General features: G+C 38.5%; 2 protein-coding genes and 2 non-coding genes across 4 annotated transcripts; 3 read left to right on the top strand and 1 right to left on the bottom strand.

Annotated features, from left to right (window-relative positions):
* Nucleotides 1-6,793: 6,793 nt before the first annotated feature.
* On the bottom strand, nucleotides 6,794-13,556 carry sumo1 (small ubiquitin like modifier 1). Its single transcript, XM_053499668.1, has 5 exons — nucleotides 13,406-13,556; nucleotides 11,828-11,899; nucleotides 10,168-10,245; nucleotides 9,598-9,669; nucleotides 6,794-7,616 (listed from the first exon to the last, which is right to left on the bottom strand). Exons 1-5 carry the CDS (start codon nucleotides 13,415-13,417, stop codon nucleotides 7,548-7,550), a joined length of 303 nt encoding a protein of 100 aa, XP_053355643.1. The 5' UTR covers nucleotides 13,418-13,556; the 3' UTR covers nucleotides 6,794-7,547.
* Nucleotides 13,557-15,220: 1,664 nt separating this feature from the next.
* Nucleotides 15,221-21,746, top strand: nop58 (NOP58 ribonucleoprotein homolog (yeast)). The gene is made up of 15 exons (XM_053497662.1): nucleotides 15,221-15,386; nucleotides 15,712-15,788; nucleotides 17,481-17,533; nucleotides 17,753-17,877; nucleotides 17,998-18,134; nucleotides 18,345-18,409; nucleotides 18,612-18,746; nucleotides 19,415-19,560; nucleotides 19,668-19,794; nucleotides 19,988-20,286; nucleotides 20,488-20,549; nucleotides 20,645-20,793; nucleotides 20,928-21,037; nucleotides 21,131-21,220; nucleotides 21,314-21,746. Exons 1-15 carry the CDS (start codon nucleotides 15,342-15,344, stop codon nucleotides 21,362-21,364), a joined length of 1,671 nt encoding a protein of 556 aa, XP_053353637.1. The 5' UTR covers nucleotides 15,221-15,341; the 3' UTR covers nucleotides 21,365-21,746.
* Nucleotides 18,453-18,538, top strand: LOC128527284 (small nucleolar RNA SNORD11B). The gene has a single exon (XR_008360864.1). It is a non-coding gene; the product is annotated as a small nucleolar RNA SNORD11B (small nucleolar RNA).
* LOC128527283 (small nucleolar RNA SNORD11B) lies at nucleotides 20,327-20,410 on the top strand. Its single transcript, XR_008360863.1, has one exon. It is a non-coding gene; the product is annotated as a small nucleolar RNA SNORD11B (small nucleolar RNA).

The following is a 21,746-nucleotide window of genomic DNA, read 5'->3' as shown; positions in this document are numbered from 1 at the left end:
CTTCATTCTTTTTTTTTCTACGTCTTAAAAAAAAATTCTCAAAGGTGTTCTTCATTTGCAATAAAATCACCTTATCAGTGCAGATTAAGTTAACAAATATGTATTTTTGGACCCTGGCCTTAGAAATATTTGTTCGATTCCAGTCCAGACGTAATCAAGAGTGGGTTTGTTTTTCATTCCTAGCAAATCGTCCTTCTTCATAGATGTCTTTAGGCTTGGAGAACTGTTTTCTCGTGTATAGGAATCTAAGCCTAGTTTACGTCCTTGTAGGTCACGTTTTATGATGATTGGTCAATTTGTGTAAAGTACGTTTAAGTATTTCTATACGTCCGAGTTAATTAGTGATAATAACAGATTGTTATTACTTTAGAGTTCTATACTCAGGCATTTACGGGCCTTTCTGTTAACCAATTATCTAGCGTGACAGGTTGCGCCAGAGGATAGTCTCAGAGATCTAGACAGTTATTTGCGAATTATTTAAGAAGAGCAAACGTTGCTTTTTTTTACGGAGCAGGCAGAGATAAAAGAGGTAATGCAATAACAGGAGATAATCAGGAGTAGGCGTGAACTCTGTCACGTTGCATTTGAGGCGACAGGAAGAGCAGAGATGTAGTGAGGGACACGGTCCTTCTGCTTTCGTCACTCGTTGAAGAGCAGCAGCTCAGCATTCCTCGGTTTAAGGTACAAGGATAACCTTTTGTTTGTGTTTGTGTTGGGGGTTGTTGGGGTTACTGTATCCACTGAATCAGAGGGGGGCCTAAAGGCTGGAGATGGAAACTTCCTGCACTAATCCTTGAAACATAGCACATGCAGTAGAAATTAAACACTGTGAAAGAGATGTGTAGACAATAAGAATTCGTTACACATTTGTAAGTCCAGTGTGGCACAACATGAGCGTGTGTTGTTCATGTGACCACTTATGCGCTAGATTGAATTTTTATGCACAGGTCGAGTGCGTGGTGAGATTGACATTTTATGTGCTTTTTTTGCACATATGACTCACATAATCCTGTACCGTATAGAAAAGCTTGACTAGGTGAAAAATGCTTAAGTTTAATTTGGAATTTTGTTTTAAGATTTTAAAAAATTAAACGCACAATTAAGTGCTTTAGTACATACTTTATTCTTTACATTTTCATTTTGACTTAAAAAATTAAAAAACGTTTTCTTGCCCAGCTGCCTTACAAGTAAGCTATATACAGTATAAACATTGTTCCATATAATCAAACAGTATATTTGATTAACTTGATAGCTAGGCCTTTTGTTTTGCTTTGATAATGGCACCTCAACATTTTACTTAAATTTACTTGAGTATATTTAAATGTGGTTACTATGGATAACGATGAGGACCACCATATTAAAACTATTTGAGTTCTGACTTTAATTTTTTAAAAGTTAAAAAAAACTTTAAAGTTTTTCTTTAAGAATTTTTACTTTAATCTCAGAATTGTCTTTTTTTCTGAATTATGACTTGAAGTTCCGAATTCTGAATTTAACCTCATTACTTTTTAATCTCAAAATTCTCAGGAATTTTTTTTTTTTTTTTATATATAGACGCCCTAATCCTTTTCCATTGGCTACTTTCTGACTTTCTCTCACCCAGATTTATCATATGATTGTTTTTTGACATAGTAACTCAAATCTTAATATAGTTTCTCTATTAGTCGGCGGGAACCAATACGTTTGTAATTTAAATTATAGTACAAAACTATTAGAATCAGGAAACACCAAAAAAACTGATTTGTGTAATATGTGCTGTAATTAACAGCTTGGTACATGTGAAGAGTTGGGAAATTGCCTCGCAGTGAACAGTTTAGTCATTTAACCTACACGAAAACAAAAACACAGTCTGTTTTTTTAGTACTGTCCATACGAGACAGAGTTAATAATGGTGGCATGTGAAATTGTAATGCCGAAGATGCTGAATTAATACATCATCTTGCTCGGGAAATGTTGCAGAAGGTGATGTTTGTCCATCTTAAAGTTTCTACTCATGCCATGCGATGCCTCTTCCTTACCTAGGCAACCATTGTGTTTTTTTTTTTTTTTTTTTTCTAAGCTGGAAATCTAAATAAATCACACTGTGTTCTAAAGTCACGATCCTGTTCTCTTCATGGTATCATGAACGGTACAAGGAATCGTTTCAATAATGAAAATTAGAATTTTTATTTGTTGTTTTTTTTTTTTTTTCAAAATTGTTTCTTTTTTGATTATTCTTGGTGTGTATGATTAAGGAACATCTATAAAAGTCTTGGTTTGGATTTCTTGGAGTCAGAAGGTTAAAGTGAGCCAGGACAATCTGGAATCGTGCTCCGGTGCCTTTGTTGACTAGGAAACTGTTAACATTTCTAGAGTTTTGAGAATTCCAGGACACTTCCGGGAACAATTAGATCCAATTGTAATTTATGAGAAAATGAAAAATAAGCTAGGCATTATGTTTTCAGCAGATATCGTCCAGTTTATTGTCAGCGGTGTAACCTGATGCGAGATGAAAGAACTCAAATCACACTAATTTTAACACTGTACCAGTTGGTCTAACCAAACGTGCAGTGATTTAATTTAAATGGCTAAAAATTTCAGATCGGATAATGCAAAAACATATGCTTTGGACATAATCCCAACCCAAACCTATGGTGTGCATCCATTTCCTTCAGGTCTTCCACATCAGTCTTCATCTAGACACGTCCCCACAGCGTCCACAACTCTTACAAAGAAAGAAAGTCTTCGCAGTGCGATATCATGTAGTACAGGTGCAACTTTCTCAGCCTTCCTGAGAAAAACAGATGGGTCAAGTCTCAGGTAACCAGAACCCCTCCCCCCCATTATCCTGCATCCCCCCTTTCCTCAGTTTGTTCCCTCTCCCTTCAGTCCCACGAGATACAGTTGCCTAAATTGGATCAATATACAGCACGGACAACGCCTTTGCTTTTGTCAAACATTGTTTCCGAGATGTTTACCCAGTGTAGCGGTGTCGTCCCAGCACAAGGCCCCAGCGGTACGACCAGATATCTGATGTCTGCTTTCATGCAGAGAGACTTAGAATCGGAGCATTGTACCGAGTGCCAGAGATACATTCTTGCCTGAAATATAATATTTCCTCCCAGACCGAGGCATATGGGGTTAATAATGTTTCCGAGTACAAATGGTAAGGAGGAAAACACTTAGAGGCATGCTGTTATATAGCAGGGAAATGCACAGCGATAGGGTGCAGGGATGCGACCCGATGAGATGAGAAACAGAGTTATTGTAACAAGGTGAATATTGTCCGATAACGGCATGTCCAGCACTGTTTTATTGATATTCTAACATCAATAAAGTCTGGTGCTCTGAAGAACGACACTGGAGACTCCTTCCATAAACGTCTCCGACCTTGTGAATAATTCACTATGATGGATAGTCACATATCATAGTGGTGATAATAATAATAATATGTAGGAGAATGGGTGCTTTTATATAGACATATGATTTGAATTATGGCTGGAAATACTGTACAGTTTCTGTTACATAAAAATAATAATAATAATCCCAACCAGAATTGAGAATTCGATAGCCGCCAGAGTTCACTTAATGTAGGACTGAAAAAATATTTAACGAAACATTTCTGCCACTGTAGTACGTTTTCTCTTGTTGTTGTTGTTGTTGTTATTGTTTATTTGCTATTATTTCTTTACCTGTCTTTCGTTCTCCACATGCTGATTAAAAAAAACAAGGACTCTACGTTCCTACCTCACTGTACTCGTTTCTCATATACACAAAGAAAATGGAGTTGGACACAGACGTGAGCTCATAGGTATTCTACACCCATCCCCCTTTACCCTAACACACACACACACACACACACACCCTTCCCCCAATCCCCCATTCCTCTCTGGCCCTCATCTGGTAGTGTTCAGGCCTGGTGTGCTGCTGAGAAACTCGATCTCCCCTCTGGGTTGCAGCTAGAGCCGAGCCTCACAGCCGAGGGCCTCGGTTCTCGCTCACACGTATATAACTATCACCATACACACTCACACGGTCTCTATGCTATACAACTTTAAAACTTTTTTTTTTTCACGGCCGCCAAACAAACACCCTACGCTGTAAGCGCAAGATGGTTCGTGTTAAAGCCGAGAGGAAAACTCTGCTTGGTAGGACAATAAATCCAACAGCGGAGTGTAATCTCAGCCGAGGAAATCCATCCACGACCGTGGATCCTGAGATCCTGAGAGCCCGAGGCAGGCCTTGTGTTTTCACTTCCTCTCACTCCCACGTTTCTCCTTTAAACCTTCTCTCCTTCCATTTTTTTTTTGCGCTTCTCCTTACTCACCCTCCTTTGCATAGCACTTTCTCTTTTTGTAGTTCTGGCACTTTTTCTTAAAGATTGGGCGTGAAAAAAACGCCGACAGCACGACTTTCCTCTGTGATATAAAACTCACAAGTTAACCACATAGTATAGAGTGTTTGCTAATTCTATGGGGTTTTTAAAAACTCTTTTACTAAAGGGTGTCTCTTAATACATAGGGGAAATAAAAACTTCTGAGCAAAACTTTTTTTCCATACTAAGTTTAAATTATATACATTGATTATATATAACATTAACTATCAATTATATACCAACGACCTGGTGACAGAATCATGGGCACCCAAGGCGTGTTTATGCCTGTCTGGTCCGATCCCAAAGAAAATCCAATGCAGCCCAACTTACTGAAAAAAAAGCTAATACCGTACTGGTCACGGTAGAACCTATCATGCATAGGCCCCCAGATCCCAATCTGATCAAGCATCCATGGGATGCGCCGGACAAACATGCTTGATCCATGGAGACCCCATCTCGCAACCAATATCACCCCAGGATCGTCTGCCAACGTCCCGGTGCCAGACATTACAGACCTCAAGAGGTCTTGTGGAGCCATGCCCTAAGGGCCCAGATTCACCCAGGCGGCACGATCCGAAACCACGCGATATCGGGCTTAATGTTCTGTGATGCAGTGTTATGGCTGATCGGGGTACATGTATTTTTCAGATAATTTTTTGAAAATTCCTCATTTTTAGGGCTGGATTAGGAAGCTGTGGCAAGTGTTAATTTTCCCTAAGTATGGAGACCTCACCCTGTAGTTTAAGAGCAAAATGCAACCTGTCAGCAAAAACATGCTTAGATTCTGTGACTACGGTTTTCTGGGTTGAAATTCAACTAAAGGATTCTTCAGTTTCTGTACCATGACATATCAGATAAAAAGACATTTCAACTAAATTTAACCCAAACCAACGAGTGACTCTACTAAAGTAAACGGAAATGCATCACATAAATTTCTATGAATTTGTTCACAAGATTCAGATGATCTTGCACGTTTGTGGTCTGTTTAAATGAATCCAGTCCATTTCTAGTTCGTAATGAAGCAGTGTGGAAATTATGATAGACTTAAACACAGCATAATAAATAATATAAATAAAAAATCGCTATGAGATGGTGCCTAGTATTAATTCACCTGAAAACAAACCATAAGCACGTTCATGCAACAACACAAGCATGGTTTAATATACTATATGTATTTTACATTCATTCAGTGTTCGAACTGTAAAAACAATTTAAGGGGATGATTGTGGTCAAGTATTTTATTTATTTATTTGTTGTTAGTTGGGGGGGGGGTGGATGGGGACAGACGGACGGACGACTATAACTAACCAAACAAAATGATTGCGAAATATGTCACATTTTTAAGAACAGTGTTATCAACAAAATATAAGCTTAATTAAATCAGCTTCAAACATCAACACAAGCATTTAAACATGCAATTGTCAAAACTACCATTTGATCCTTTCCATTGCTTTCAACTGGGGAAAATTATATATATAAAAAAAAAAATTACATAAACATTAGTAATGAAATAATTACATTTTTGGGAGTATAAAAAAAAGTACGCACACTTCCATGAGCTCATGAGCAGCACGTTACAATATTGAATTCTGATTGGCTAAACTGCGTTATTAGTTCGAAAATGATCATACATAGGGAGATTCAACATTTAATTTTCATGACAAATATTACATAAAACATAACATTATTAATCTGAAGGGGATGGTAAGGGGGCTGGTGGTTTTATAGAGGGGATGGTTTTTGTCATGTTTTTCAACAGTGTGGATGCCATCCCCACCCATCCCACCTCAAATCAAACCCTGGTTATGATGCTACATTTGCACCATAATTCCTTTTATTTCACTCGTTTAGTTTATTCGTTTTATTTTCACAATTTTATTTCTTGTAAGAATTTACAATTTGCATAAAAAACAGCTGTGTTATAAGAATGATATATAACTATATACATATTTAATTTAATGAATACAAAATATTAAACTTTACATTAAAACTTTAATGCAAATTAAGTAATAATAAGAGCAATAAAAAAAAATTGGATATATGTGTGTACATATATATATAGAAAGAGAGAGAGAGAGAGAGAACCTAATCTGCATGTCTCTGGACTGCGGGAGGAAACCGGAGTACCCGGAGGAAACCCCAGCTAACTCCATGCACACAGAGGCAGGAATGGAATCCAGGCGGGAATCAAACCCAGACCCAGGAGGTGCAAGGCAACAGTACTAAGCACCAAACCATAGTGCCGCTTAAGCCCTTTATTTATTTGTTGTTTTTTTTATGAGATAGCACCACCTAGCGTCCAAACTATACAACCTCAAGCATGTTTTAGTCATAACCATTAAGATCTATTTCTGCCCAACAGCAGTCACAAGTTTTAATAAGTAAAACATCTGTATATGTTTTAAGTGTATATGAGAAAAGATCACAAACCAGAATAAGTGATTTTATGACACATTTTATTTAAAAAAAGAAAGAAAAAAAAAGACAAAAGCAAAATAATCTTTTCGAAGTCCATAAACCATCTGGACCAAGTCATCCCCAGTTCACATGAATGAAAACGAAAGCTAAAGAGTAGACTAAACAGCTAAATGTGCAGTGATGACATCATCTTCCTCCTCCTCCTCATCACACGTGTTTGAGAGATTTCTGCATGGTTTAAATGTCGCCCCTGAGTGTTGATCAGAGATCGTTCTTATGTATTCTTAAAACAGGGCCTTATTGCGTTATGCATTTTTACAAACATGAAGGCAATGATGAAACAAACAAACAAACAAAAAATAACATGTATTACGTTTTGTTACAACATGTATTAACCCTCGATAATTATGTATAGGAGTAGACTTAACAAATGGTTTAGTGTCTATCCTGCAGAAATAAATGAAGTGACAGTGATGGGGATAGACTGACTGAAAGAGATCGAGAGGGAGGGTTGAAAAAAAGGTTAGGTTTTTCCTTATTCTTTTATCGATCCTCGTTCCTACCCTTCTAACCCTGTCTCTCACTCACAGCAGCAGATTATCCAAAGTATCACTTTGATCCAGATGGTTTTCTTTTTTTTTTCCCTTTTTTTTTTCTTTTTTTGATTTTTTTTCCCCCATTTCCCTCCGGGAGAAAGACAAAAGGAAACAGCAAGAAATCAACATCATACATACAAAAAATTAAGATTTAAAAAGAAAAGAGATGAAGGAAAGGTCTAGTCGTTCCAGTAGCCGCCAGTCTGTTCCTGATACACCTCGATCACGTCTTCGTCCTCCATCCCCAACTGCACAGAGACACACACAAGATGTGTTAACTAAACCGACTGACAGTGGCTCTGGTCTGTTCTCACTCTCAGACTTCCTTAACTACCGGAGAACTAAAACAACAGAGTGTTTCAATAAGATCATTATCCACTTCCTATTGAATTTTATTGAAATTCTGAAATGACTCGACTGCAGGAAATGAATCAAACACGCCTTTCTTTTCTTTTTTTCTCTTTCTAGATAAACTAAGCAAACAAGCGATCTAAACTGGAACCCAAATTTAATACACTTTTACTTAAGCCACAGAGTAATCCATGTTTTATCGCAATCATGTTCTGTATACAAGGGGCGTTCAAATCAAACCGGTACTTCTGATTGCGCATAATAATAGAACACAGTTATAAACTGCCTTGGTATATTTACTCCCTTTATAGTCCCTTGCTACACTAATGCACTTGTTTCAAGGTAGAAAGTTCTCTCAGTACAAAGGAGTCATGATCAGATTGTCTGCGTCACAACTGAAACACTGGACATTTGGACATTACCATTTTTATTACCATTTATATCTAACTTTATTCTACACAAAAATTCCATGAAATCTATATCTACTTTGTACAGCAATTTTTCTTATTGCTCTATATATTTTCTTATATTGTGTATTCTGTACAGTTATTTAATTTATTTTAATTTTGTTCTTTCTTAGTTAAATTTACCTTCTATTTAATTTTTTTATATTTATTTCCTATTCATAGTCTTTTATTTTAAGGTCACGAGCAGTTGTCTAAGCATTTCACTGCATATCGTACTGTGTATGACTGTGTAGATGACAAATAAAATTTTAATTTGAACTGGCCTCCTAGGAAATTCTTTAATGGCCCAAACGTGTGAAAATGGCTTGGCGCAAGGTCGGGCCTGTATTGGGACGTGGCAATAACTCGCAGCTGAGTTCCTGTAACGTGCAAGTGGCGTTGAAGACAGTTTCGCAAAATTGGCGACAAGTTATCCGTTAATCAAGGATCAGACTACAGCAGGCTCCAAGCTACATCGGCCGGGATTGTCAACGTTTACACTGTTCAAATTTTTTTCCGCGGCCAAGAGTCTCATAACTGTTCCGTTCTTGAGTTTTCATCACAAGTCCTGGTATGACTTGTATACTCCTAGTATCTTTATATATACAGGGCCAGGGGTAGCTCAGTGGTTAAGGCATATCCCAGGTTTAAACCCCACAACCACCAAGTTGCCACTGTTGGGTCCTTGAGCAAGGCCCTTAACCCTCAACTGCTCAGATGTATAATGTGATAAAAATGTAAGTCGCTCTGGATAAGAGCGTCTGCCAAATGCCTAAATGTTAATGAAATGTAAATGTATTTACCATATATACACATACATGTACACTACCAGTGAAAGGTTTGGACACACCTTTCCTGATTTGTAATTCTTTCTACACTGTAAAGCAATACTGAAAATGTCCAAAATCTGCAATAATCTCCTTTGAACCATTGATATTGAGATGTGTCTGCTACTTATGATCTGCTAAGCTTTCTGAACTTCTCCTCTGCAGCAGAGGTAGGTTTTGGTCTTGCTTTCCTGGGATTGCTTTCCTGTTTCATCATGGTGCTTGATGGGTTTTGCAAATGCACGTAAGTGTTCATGCCTTAAAACTGTTGTTGTTACTTCATTACCCAATGCCATTTGGTGTTTTGAAAAAATCCGGTTTTGTTGTTTAACTCAAGCTTGTAACTAGTCTCGTACATTACACTGACCTAGTCCAGAAAATAAATAAATACAGAGAAAGGCTAAAATTTTCTCGACTGACATCATCAGACTCCGAGATAGTTCTCAAATTCATTAGGAAACATTCTTCTTTTGACTGTACGCAAACGTTTGGCCAGTGAGACGCACGGGAAGATCTCATTTGAAAGTCACTTTGGATAGAAGCGACTGCCAAATGAGGGAATGTAAATAAAAATCTGGTAAAGGAAAGAAAGGAGTAAAACCAACCGCTTTGGGAGTCTGGTTATCTGCGATTCTCTGGCCTTCAAAGAGAAACCGTAGAGAGTTCATGGGAACACCCTGTAAAACAATCCAGCACCGTGACATTAACATTACACTCTGTGTATATCTAAGACATTTTTTTTAGAGGACCTGGCAAAATCTTTTAAAGAATATAAATTTTACCAAAAAAATAATATTCAGTGTTTATTTTCCCATGCAAGAATACAGCATGAACCAAATATTTTCGTATTTTATTACAATAATTAATAAATAAATAAATAAATAAATAAATAATAATAATAATAATAGGGGCACAGCCCATAAAGAGAACCTGATGTCTACAACTATGCTGTTTACCTCCTGAGCTGAACACAAACCGCTGGAAGAATATATCATTAACTCAATAAGCAGGACCGATTGGCTGAAGCGACTCCATCATGCCGCTGTTAAGTTTTGGTCCTGTTTTGGACGCACCTGTCTGAGCAAGTCTTGACATCACCGGGTGACATTGAAGTGCAAAATAAAAGCACTAACGTGATGCCTGCTCACGGTGTTATGTGGTTAGGATGTGGTTACCTGTCTTTGACTGTACGACTCCTTCAGCTTCTTTAGATGCGTTGTCATTTTCACCTTGAAGTGAATTTCACTGTTGTCCTGGAAGAGACAGACAAAAGGCGAGCGTTTTATGGGTCAGCCCTAAAACATGCTGCTGTTTGGGAGAATGCAATATAATAAAAGAAGATTTTTTTCTGTGATTAGAGCAGTGATGCGTTCCGATCGGCTAGGGGTGCATAAACTGCTCAGTTCAAAGGGTGTGGGGAACAAACGAACAACGGTTTATCACTTCACCGGAAATGGACATAAAAAATATCCCATCAGTCATTGTGCCTTGCTGGAGCGTGATTAATAAAAAAACGAGTGTGAAAGGAGATTTATATACTTATAATCATTATTATCAAGGAAAAAAATAATACTCATAAGACAAGTATATAAAAAGGAAAAAAATGCACAATAATAATTTCTCTGTACATCTAGTAAATTAATCAAATAATTTATTTAACAGTTACACACTTTTCAACAGTATAAGTTTTGTAATGGTGTTTCAATAAATTTTCATTTCAGAAATTTTCACAGTAGCAGCAAAACATGTATCCGAGATGCTTACATTAGCAAGTGATGCCTGCGCAGGATCTTCCAAATGTTGAGGGAAGTCCCCATAACTGATATTTCCTGTAAATACACAAGCGTCCCCGAGAACACACCACATTGTTTCTGTTCGTGAGTACACTTGCTTATTTACACTGCAAGTGGCAGTATGCACCTACTTGGTTTGTAAACAGCCATTAAACACAAGGGAAGAAGAGAATGATCTTAACATTAATCTTCACGCTATGACTAATATTATTGATATTTCAGAAAAAACGTAATAAGAGATGCTTTCGGGTGCCTTCCTACTGTATCAGCTATGGCTGTGTAGGTTAGAGGACGAGATTTCGTAGGAGACTAAACAGCAGTCTACTTGTAACTTGAGATACGATTGGATTCCATATCTGATTCAATCCCTGTCGGAGTATTAAATCTCGTCAAGTGGACTCGGCAACGGTTCCTGAGCGCAGAGCGATTGTGTTCTCACTGATTAAATGAACCAGACTTTGGAGTCAAGTGTTTTCGAGAACAATCCCAGAGCCCTCCGTTAAAAACGTCCTAAAATACACTGTGGAATGGAACGCAGTCCAGGCTATAAAGAACATGATGAACCTTACTCCACCCGCATGCGCTTTTCTTTCCGTTAGTCGCCACACGCAGCTTGTGAGCATTTCGAAGCGAGGGATGACATGAGCTTCTGCTTGTCCAAGACAGCAACTGATCCGGTGATTGCTTTTTTTAAAAACTATTCCATCCATACATCCAACCCTCTGTAGTCCAACTAGAGACTGTGGAGCCCAATGATGATTAGCAATGTATTGTATTTTATAACCTTGGCAGGAACTCTGGTCAACAGTCACACATGCAGGTAAGGATAACTGGCGTTCCCAACCTACTTGTCTTTGGATTGTGGGAGGAAAACAGAGTACCCGAAGGAAACCCAGGGAAAACTTTCAAACTCAATGCACACAGACCCTGGACCCTGGAGGTGCAAGGCGACAGTGCTAACCACCAAGCCACCATGCGACCTTTTAAAACCATTGCACTTAAGTGCACGTCTAGACTGTAAAGCGAACCTAACTTTCCTCACCTGGCCGATCACTTTAAGTTTAATGTACTCTCCGTCCTTCTTTTCTGCTCCGTCACCAGATGGTTTCGTCTCCTGTGAACACCAGAACACCCGATTAAAACTCAACACATTATCTCTCTCTCTCTAGGCAAAAGTATGTGAACGCCATGTAACCTCATGGGTTTCAGGAACTTCTCATGATATGACATTCGATGTACCATCTATTCTACCGTCGTCTACTGCTAACTTTGTGGTAAACGTGATGCTCGGGTGTCCACATACTTTTGAACATATGGTGTACTATGCCCAACAAACCCAACAAACACACCTGATTGCACTCAAAATGAATGACTCTTTAGTTGTTTGTTCTGTATTATGTTCATAAATGTTGTTTTAAAGTTATTAACATACTGAACATGTTTATGGCACATTTTGAAGTAGTAAACAGGTAAAAGCTGGCTGGAGAAAGTTCCACTGTAAACACTGGCGACCTGCTAATCACCTCGGCTAATTCGCAACCTTTTGCTAACCTAGCATGAAGCTTAGCATTTACAAATGTTCCCTTTCTTTTTACACGTTCATAAAAAAATTTTTGTTGGAATTAATTCCCACAATAATCTTCATACTATATACAACACTTTGGAAATGAATGTCACACATGTGTAAAGTTTATTACGTCTTCAAATTAAAACATATTTAACACACAGCTAACTGGCTAAAAAGTAGCCAGTGTTGTTTTTTTCCCCCCATCTCCTTTGCGACATGACCCATCCCTTGTAACGGGATTGGTCAGGAGTAGACGGCTCATGTGCGTTGTTTGGCTCGTACGAACCTGTTTTTGAATAAGGATTGGTTGAATAGTTCAGACGCGAATTAGTCATCAGTGCTAGCTAAAGCCATACGTCAATTTGTTCGCCATATTGGAAAGTAAAATAATGCAGCTCTGTGAAAAAATTACAGTTCAACTTAAGTTGAAATATCTATCAAATTTTGATAAATGCCTTATACTTTGAGGTGTAGGATATAATAAAGTAAGTAGTATAATATATGCATACCCCCGGTGATATAACAAAATATAAATAATATCTCGTAGGCTTAACATCACCGTAAAAAAATGTGCCCTTTCTAATATGGCGGCGTCGTTGACGAGTTTACCCCGTTATACATGGCCGACCTTCTGGAGTAGCACGAATTCTTTGAGCCAATCCTAATGCAGGAGGGTGAATACAAATAGCCAATCCTGTTAAAGGAGGTAAAATCTTAGCCAATCCCAGCGCAGGAGGCGGAATTTCCCTGAATATCAGCGTAAAGAAATAACCAAGTCTCATGCTAGCTTAAAAAGCTAGCTAGCCAACGTAACCCACACAATATATGTATATTAATCAAATACAGCAAAATAGACATTCATTAGGTATTACAATACAACAGGAAACCATTATACACATCTCGACGGTTATCTGTGGTCAAAATCAGCACGCTAGCAGCATGAGAGCTATGCTAAGTAAATGCTCTTTTAGCTTATCTAGTTAGCTTTGTATACACAAAAATATAGGAAATGTTCCTCATTTTAGAAAAGTATTGAATGGTGGATAATCTTACCGTGTCTGACATGATATTCCACAGAGTACAAGTCTTTTCAGGGTAGTGATAAATGAAGTGTGTGTAATGTAGGAGTAACACACACACATACACACTCTCAGTAGAGTAAGAGGAGGGAGCTCAGATCAGCTCATAGCGCTCCTGTGGGACACACACGGTGTTTTCCGCCGGATTTCAACTCAGACTTAATAAAATCACCTTTAAGGTTTTATGTCAACGTTTCAGGTGATGGAAATACACCCTGTACTGTCGATTGGGACCATTTTAAATATGAAATTCGGAACAAAAGTTAAATTTCCGTTCCTTCCTAAAGTGAAAACATTTCAGGACATTTCTAAAATATCTAAATCGTGTTCGGTTTTATAAATATTATAAACATAATTGTTTAAAAAATCCCCACACAATTATATAATAATGTTCATAATGATGAACTAGGATTTTATCCTAGTTCAATTAAATATTTCTATCGTATTTTTTTAATTCATATTTATTCCTTATTATAAGCTTTAATTCTCTTTTAGGGTCACTGGCGGTCGTATAAGCATTTCACTACATTTCGTACTGTGTATGACTGTGTATGTGACAAATAAAATTTGAAATTTGTAAAGTCTGTGCATTTACACACCTTTTAAAACTCTATATATTAATATTTAGATATTAAGCTGTGATAATTATATGTAACACACACACAGAGAAACACCCACAAAATGCAAAATTTTTATTTTAAGCTGCTAATTTAATTTACCTGATTTAACAACGTGTTAATTAATAAAGTTAAACAAGAAAAAACAAGAACTTCACACTGACATTCGGATCAGACAAGCAGCAGTAGGGTTGCCAAATCTATGTCATCTCAAATCCACTAACCATCGATGAGTATATTAAAATGTATTCATGTATTTAAAATGTGTCATCTTCACCATTATCATCATCATCAATAGTTCGGTATAAGAATTGTAAAATGTAAAGTATTTAAGTTAATAGTAAATTGGTGAAAGGTGAGCCATTTTGCTCCTATAAAAATAAAATAAGTGTGGTAAATAAATGTAAAAACTTAAATATACTAATTACTGTGTGGAAATTGGTTGCTTCAAAAGTATTTTTACATTTTCAACATTTGGCTGTTTTAATTAAAGATATCTCTTTAAGATGTTTAGTCTATAACATAAACTTTGCATACAGTAGCCTGTAGTCATGATTATACAATTTCTTTATATACAAACATTATGATTTCACTGTCTATTCTATTTTCACAAAGAACGCATTTCAAGACCTTTACAGAGGTCAGAGGCAATTTTTAATCAACCAATCACAGTCCTTGAATTACTGCATCATCCCTAGCAACGGGGTCAACCACACCTCCTCACTAAGATAAAGGTTTGTGTACTCTTAGAGTTGCTCTAAGAATTTTTCTAAATCACTTTTAGTCTAAGACTCCCAGCTAGAAAAATTTAGGTTAAGATAGGAGCTCCCTGAGAGAATTCTAAAAAGCTTTATGAATACGGGCCTTGGAGCCTATCCTAGGAGACTTAGGAAACTAGGCAGGGTACACCCAGGACAAGAATTGAACCTGGCTGGGAATCGAACCTGGACCCTGGAGGTGCAAGGCAACATTGTTTATTTGCAAATATAAATGCTATCACATCTATGTAACTAAATTAAAATAAATACTGCTGTTAAATTATTTTAGGAAAAATCTTAAACGTTGTCTTCGGGGGAAACTAATGCATCTGGCAACACTTTTTGCTGAAGTTGAGCTGTAGATTTACGCATGCGCATTCATCTTCCGCGCGGTGCTTTTCTGCACATGCGCAGTAGTAACCCCCAGCTTTTCGTACCGCGTGGTAAGAAGTTCATGTGCTCTGCTAGTTAATCACGCTCTCTCCGCGGAGAGCGTTAAAATTGATCACTTTCGTCAGAAAACACACCGTCGAAAATGTTAGTTTTGTTCGAGACAGCTGCCGGCTATGCCATATTTAAGGTATGTATGCCATTTATTTGCATTAGTGACACGTTTTTCTGGCTAAGTAGACTAGCTAGCTAACTAGCGCACGTGAGGTCAAGTAACGCTTTCTGTTAATGTTCTGTAGAGTTAATATAACTTAAAGTAATGACTGTAATAATATTAGATGGATATGCTATATAATATGTTTTAATTGTTTTTTTTTTATTGATTTAGTAAGGGCAATGTGTGTCGGACTGAGCTAGCAGCCTTAGCTTAAAAAATAGTGCTGGTTCTGTAATATGCAACATCCTACTTATATTATGTCTTTTTTTTTTCTTTTTCTTTTTTCATTTCAATACAGGTGTTGGATGAGCAGAAGCTCCAGCAGGTGGACAGCCTGTGGAAGGAGTTTGAAACACCAGAGAAAGCCAATAAAATGTGAGAAATGTCTTTTTTTGTGTTTAAATGTGAGAGATCTTATGAGGGGATCCTGGCTCTCCTGGATCCACTGATCACATCACATGGTTTATATGAACACTGATATGATTATGATCTGATTTAGGAGGTTATCAAGTTATGTCTTTACTGAAACGAGTCGACTCTTAGACTTTAAATACTGTGGATGGGAATCAGCAGTCACCTCCTGATACAATATCACAATACCTTGGTGCTAATTCGATTCTAAAAGTATCACGATTTCATACATACCCTGATTTTTTTAAATTACAAAAATTTCCCTCAATTGTCTTGCCTATTTAAACCTCAAAAAAAGTTATAACATTAGTTTTCTCACTTACAAACTAATCTCTGCATTTAAACGATATAAACTAACTTTAAGTACATTTAACTGAGCAGCACATATATCTGTTATAATTATTATTTCTAAACAAACCTGGACAATAAATACCACAAGGTTAAAATGTTTAAAGAGTGTGCCATCTGTAGGATTGTAAAGAAACAGCAATATTTTGCACCCTCAAATGCCACCAAAGTGAGCACACGGGGCAGCGGCTTCCAACGGGGACACTCCAGGCTTTTAATGCACAAGCTTTTCGATTAATGCTAATTAGTGCTCGCTGTGTTTTTGTGTCTTGTCCATGTTTAATGAGTGGGTTTGTGACTAATTTGCTCACAGACCTTGGAGAAAAATGCAGTCAGAGAATTTTACCATGTGTAGTTTTTCTTAATGTAACGGAATATAAAATAAAATTGTGTTTCTGTTGCGCCACTTGGTAGCGCCCGCACTCAGTACAGAATCTGTTATATTTGATCAGTCATGGTCAATTCAACTGAAGAACAGCCAGTTCTGGTCACTAGATGATCATCTGGTTCATCCCTATTATAAAAGTAGAAATCGATTTTGGAGTCCGTGTGGTTGTGTAAATCACCACATACAAAAAAAAAATTGTGATTTATAATTGAATCGATTTTTCTTTTTTGAGAGAGTGCTAGCTCAATAACCTTAAATGAAAAACCCGAAAAATGGTACATCACTATTCCTGATAAATAACAGTTAAATCACTTCTATTTAAACAAAAACAACAGAATTATTTAACTAAGCTTCTAACACAACTAACACATACTATTTTTTTAATCCGTTAAAGGACATGTAATACACATCATATCACATTTTTTATGAATACATGGAAACACTTAAACAACAATCACAGCATAACATAAGTTACTCTTTCTCTTGTAATGAGCACTATAGTAAATAAATTAAATATCAAGTAACTCAATCAAGATTCAAGTGATCAGTCCTTATTATAAATAAAGAGCGGTATTATCATACCATCAGTGGCCCTGAGATGACCAGCAGCCGATGCACTTCGCTGTCTCACATATGCTTGCACATGGTGCTTGCATGTTGAGTCTGTACCTTTGCCCCATTAGCGACTGTAAAGTGATGCTTACTGTGATGTCATACTGATCATGTCACAGTTGTTCCTTGTTGAGTGACTTCAAGTTATCAACTCATTTTACTTATTTAACTTTACTGTGTGTGTGTGTGTATATATATATAGTAAAAGTAAAGCTGCAAATAAGATATCTTTGCATGCAAACAGTCAGGATTGCCAGGTTTGTCCACAAATACCCAACTTGCTTATATTCAGTCTGCTCTTATTACAGAGTGAAGCTGAAACACTTTGAAAAGTTTCAGGACACGACCGAGGCGCTGGCAGGTACCACCTCGTTTACTTTACTTGCTTTTTCTGTGCATGTACGTCTTGTCAGTGATGTATCTGTTAATCTGAATACATGACTGTATGAAGTCACTACACAGTAACTTCGTCACTACCACTGAGACAACGTCCATTCAACGCATCCATTGAGCTTAAACCAAATTTATATTAATCATGTAAATAATTGGTCTGTGTCTTTACTGCTCCCTCTCTCTTCAGCGGCCACCGCTTTGGTGGAGGGTAAGATCGGAAAGACGTTGAAGAAGGTCCTGAAAAAAGTGGTGGCCAAGGAGGCTCACGAGCAGCTGGCGATTACAGACGCCAAACTGGGAGGGGTCATTAAAGTAAGAGAGCTCGAATAAAGATCCATGTCCAGGCTCAAAACAATGTTACTTTATTTATAAAAACATTTTTTAGCACTTACAGTTTACTTGATAAGCTACAACCGGATTGTCATTTTCCAGGACAAGCTGAACCTGAGCTGCGTGCATAGTCCCGCTGTGGCCGAGCTCATGAGGGGCATCAGGGCGCAGATGGAGGGGCTGATCACCGGGCTTCCTCCCAGAGAGATCAGCGCCATGTCTCTGGGTCTGGCGCACAGGTGGGGAGCCTTCACGTATACAGAAACGCTTTTTTTAAATGTGCTGTCAATGATTAGTTGCATGACTGACTTCTTTGAAGAAATCAACCACCATTCGTCACTACCACTGAGACAGCAATCACATGAATGGTGCTGTTACGTTATTGCGTGTTCAATTTCATGCTCAAGTGCTTCCTTTTTTTTCCCTTTTTTTTTCCCCCCCAAACCCAGCCTTTCCCGTTATAAGCTGAAGTTCAGCCCTGACAAAGTGGACACCATGATCGTTCAAGCCATATGTGAGTTTCCCTTTTTAAATAAAATTTTTTAAAACTGATAAAAAGCAAGCGTTGATGATTTATGACCTTGTGTCAAAGACCCTGAGATCGATGAAGGTGTCTTAAGTCACTACCTCATCTGAGCTTGCGTTCAGCTTAGCACTACGGTCGCGCTGGCATCAGTGTTTTCCTCCCTCACTTGAACGTCTTCTCTGTTTTACAGCTCTCTTGGACGATCTGGACAAGGAGTTGAATAACTACATCATGCGCTGTCGGGAGTGGTACGGCTGGCACTTCCCAGAGCTAGGCAAGATTGTCACAGACAACCTGGCGTTCTGCAAGACCGTCCGCAAGATTGGTGAGTAAACTTGATGCGTGTGGTGTAACTACTGTAAAAACGGTTTAGTCCCTGACTTACAAACATGCAAGTTACATTCGGGCATGCCGGAGAAATGAGTCAGCCCCACCCTTTTTCAATGAATCAGTAGGGAAGCACGATAATAGAATGTCCTGATGGTAAATAATCCTAAATTCAGCAAATCCTCAACAGAGTTCACAGTCCAACACAGTGGAAAACAGTTCTGGGACTAAATGGCGTCCGGGATTCCTCTCGCGATTTAAAGGTGCACTGTAAGATTAATTTCCTTCCTCGTGATAATGGTTTTTGGCCACATGATGGCAGTGTGGGGAAAAGGGACATATTTAGCCATGTGGATTGGTATGCATTGCATTGTATATTTCTCACTATAATGCTCACTTTGTCAGACTTAAGAACAAAATCGGACTTGCGAACGTGCTCCCGGAACAGAACTTGTCTAGAACTACCAGTAAAGTAATTCTCATATCACAGAGCTGAATTCTTATTGTTGTAGGATATTAATAGCTGCAGATTAACTTGGCAGCCTACCCTTACTCCTTACCTGCTGCACAGTTAGATTAACATCATACCATGTAAATGAAACACCATTTAAGCATCATTAATCGTTTAACTACCTACACAAAATGTGATCCTCTGTGTGTATACAGGTGACCGCACGAACGTGTCCAGCACCGACCTGTCCGACTTGCTCCCGGAGGAGGTCGAGGGCGAGGTCAAACTAGCTGCGGAGATCTCTATGGGAACAGAAGTGTCCGAGGAGGACATCAGCAACATCATGCATCTGTGCGACCAAGTGTGTAACACGTTCATGTCCCTTGGAGCATGCATAATCTAATTATATGTGCGTGTATAAGAGTATTTTCTTTTTTTCCCCCTTCTCTTTTCCCCCTCAATAAAAAGGTTATCGAAATCTCTGAGTATCGAACTCAGTTGTACGACTACCTGAAAAACCGCATGATGGCCATCGCACCAAATCTGACCGTCATGGTGGGAGAGCTGGTAGGAGCTCGGCTCATCTCTCACGCAGGTGAGTCCTGAACTTGTTTGATTTCACGTAAAGATCTAGAACTCGGCCTTTATCGAAACACAGTTAGTGAGAACCGGATGCATTTTAATGTAGTTAATTATTTACATAACAGTGGTCATAACATTATCGGTGTCTGTTTTTTTCCTGCACGTCTTAGTTTTTCTTCCCTCTTCTGTCTTGTTGTTCTAACCAGGCTCCTTGCTGAACTTGGCGAAACACCCTGCGTCTACAGTGCAGATCCTGGGCGCGGAGAAAGCACTTTTTAGAGCGCTGAAGACCAGACGGGACACGCCCAAATATGGTCTCATCTACCACGCGTCCCTGGTGGGACAAACCACTGCCAAAAACAAGGGCAAAATCTCGAGGATGCTGGCGGCCAAGACGGCTCTGGCTATCCGCTACGACGCGCTGGGCGAAGACACCAACGCCGAGATGGGAGTGGAGAACAGGGCCAAGCTGGAGGCTCGGCTACGCCAGCTTGAAGAGAAAGGGGTGTGTTTGCAGATCTGTAGTATTTTCAGTATGTGTGTTGTGTAAGCAGTGATGATAACGACATCATGTCACATTCCTGAAATCTCCGTGTGGCCTTTTTGTCACTACCTCATCTGAGCTTAGACTAGACCAGCGTGATGACGAAGTGTGTAAAGATTTGTTGAATGTTGTTAAGCTCTTTGCTTTCCGTTTGCTCTTCAGATGAGGCGCATCAGCGGGTCGGGAAAAACCGTAGCTCGAACGGACAAGTACCAGCACCAGAGGTGAGGGCGAGTGCAGCTAGTGATTTGTGTCCAGGGTGAACACGTGTTGTCGATTTTCAAAACATCGCTCTTTTACTGCTTATTTCCTTTAACAGCGATGTGAAGCTGTACGACCCGTCTGGCGACTCAACGCTTCCAACCGCCGCCAAGAAGAGGAAGATCGAGGAGGTGGAGGAGGCAGAGGAAGAAGACAAGCCCGTGGAGGTTAAAGCCAAGAAAATAAAGAAGGAAACGCCGACAGAAGGTGAGAGTAAAAACACAACTGCGCAACCTTGTCTAATAAAATTGGCCAATGAAGCATTTTAAGATTTCTGTGAGGTTCCACTGACTCAAAGAAAACTTTTAAAATGAATATGAATCCGGACACTTTGCTCGCAGAAGCTGAAGAGGCAGCTGCAGAAGAAACGGAGACGCCCAAGAAGAAGAAGAAAAAGAAGTACGAGAAACAGCAGCAAGAGGAGGAAGTTGAGGCCGGTCCTTCGGAAGAGGTGAGGACTGAGAGCCGTGGCATGTTCGATCTCTTTTGTAATTGCTTCTCGTTTTGTTCATAACGCGTTTAATATATATATATTTTTTTACAGACAACAGAGAAGAAGAAGAAAAAGAAAGAAAAGAAGGTGGAGGAGCCCAAGGAGGAGGAAGAAGAGGCAGCAATCAGTCTCACAGAAGAGGTATTGTGTCTGCTAATGGATCCTCTCACTGTTATACATAATTTAAATTATTTAACTGCTTGCTTATTTGTACTCTGTTTCTTTTATTTTCAGACTACAGAGAAGAAGAAGAAAAAGAAGAAAAAAGTGAAAGAGGAGCAATAATAAATTTCCCCCTATCGTTAACAATCTTTATTGTACATGAATTTTTACACATTTTTGGACTTGTAGGTTGGTCATTTGTTGGTCACATGACTGTGTGCCTGACCAGTTTCACACTGGTATCATAAAGGACTGTTTATTATTTTTTAAAGAAAGAATGATTTTGTGTAATCTTATTTTCTCTTTCTTCAGTCTGGAAACGTTTGTTCTCATGAGTGATCTTATCATTTAGGATCACGTTTTTTTTTCCCTATAAAAAGTTTGCATATTTTACTTTGGAAGAAAATGAGAGCTTACCTTACTTTGTGCATTATATCATAAAAATAAGGTGTCAAAAAATGTCCACTGTGAGGCTGACCTTGTTTATTATATCCATATTTTCTCA

This window comes from Clarias gariepinus, chromosome 6 (assembly GCF_024256425.1).
Source record: "Clarias gariepinus isolate MV-2021 ecotype Netherlands chromosome 6, CGAR_prim_01v2, whole genome shotgun sequence".
In the NCBI taxonomy this organism is placed as follows: Eukaryota; Metazoa; Chordata; class Actinopteri; order Siluriformes; family Clariidae; genus Clarias; species Clarias gariepinus.
Note: the sequence above shows the minus strand (reverse complement) of the source record. Positions and strands in the feature narration are given on the sequence as shown.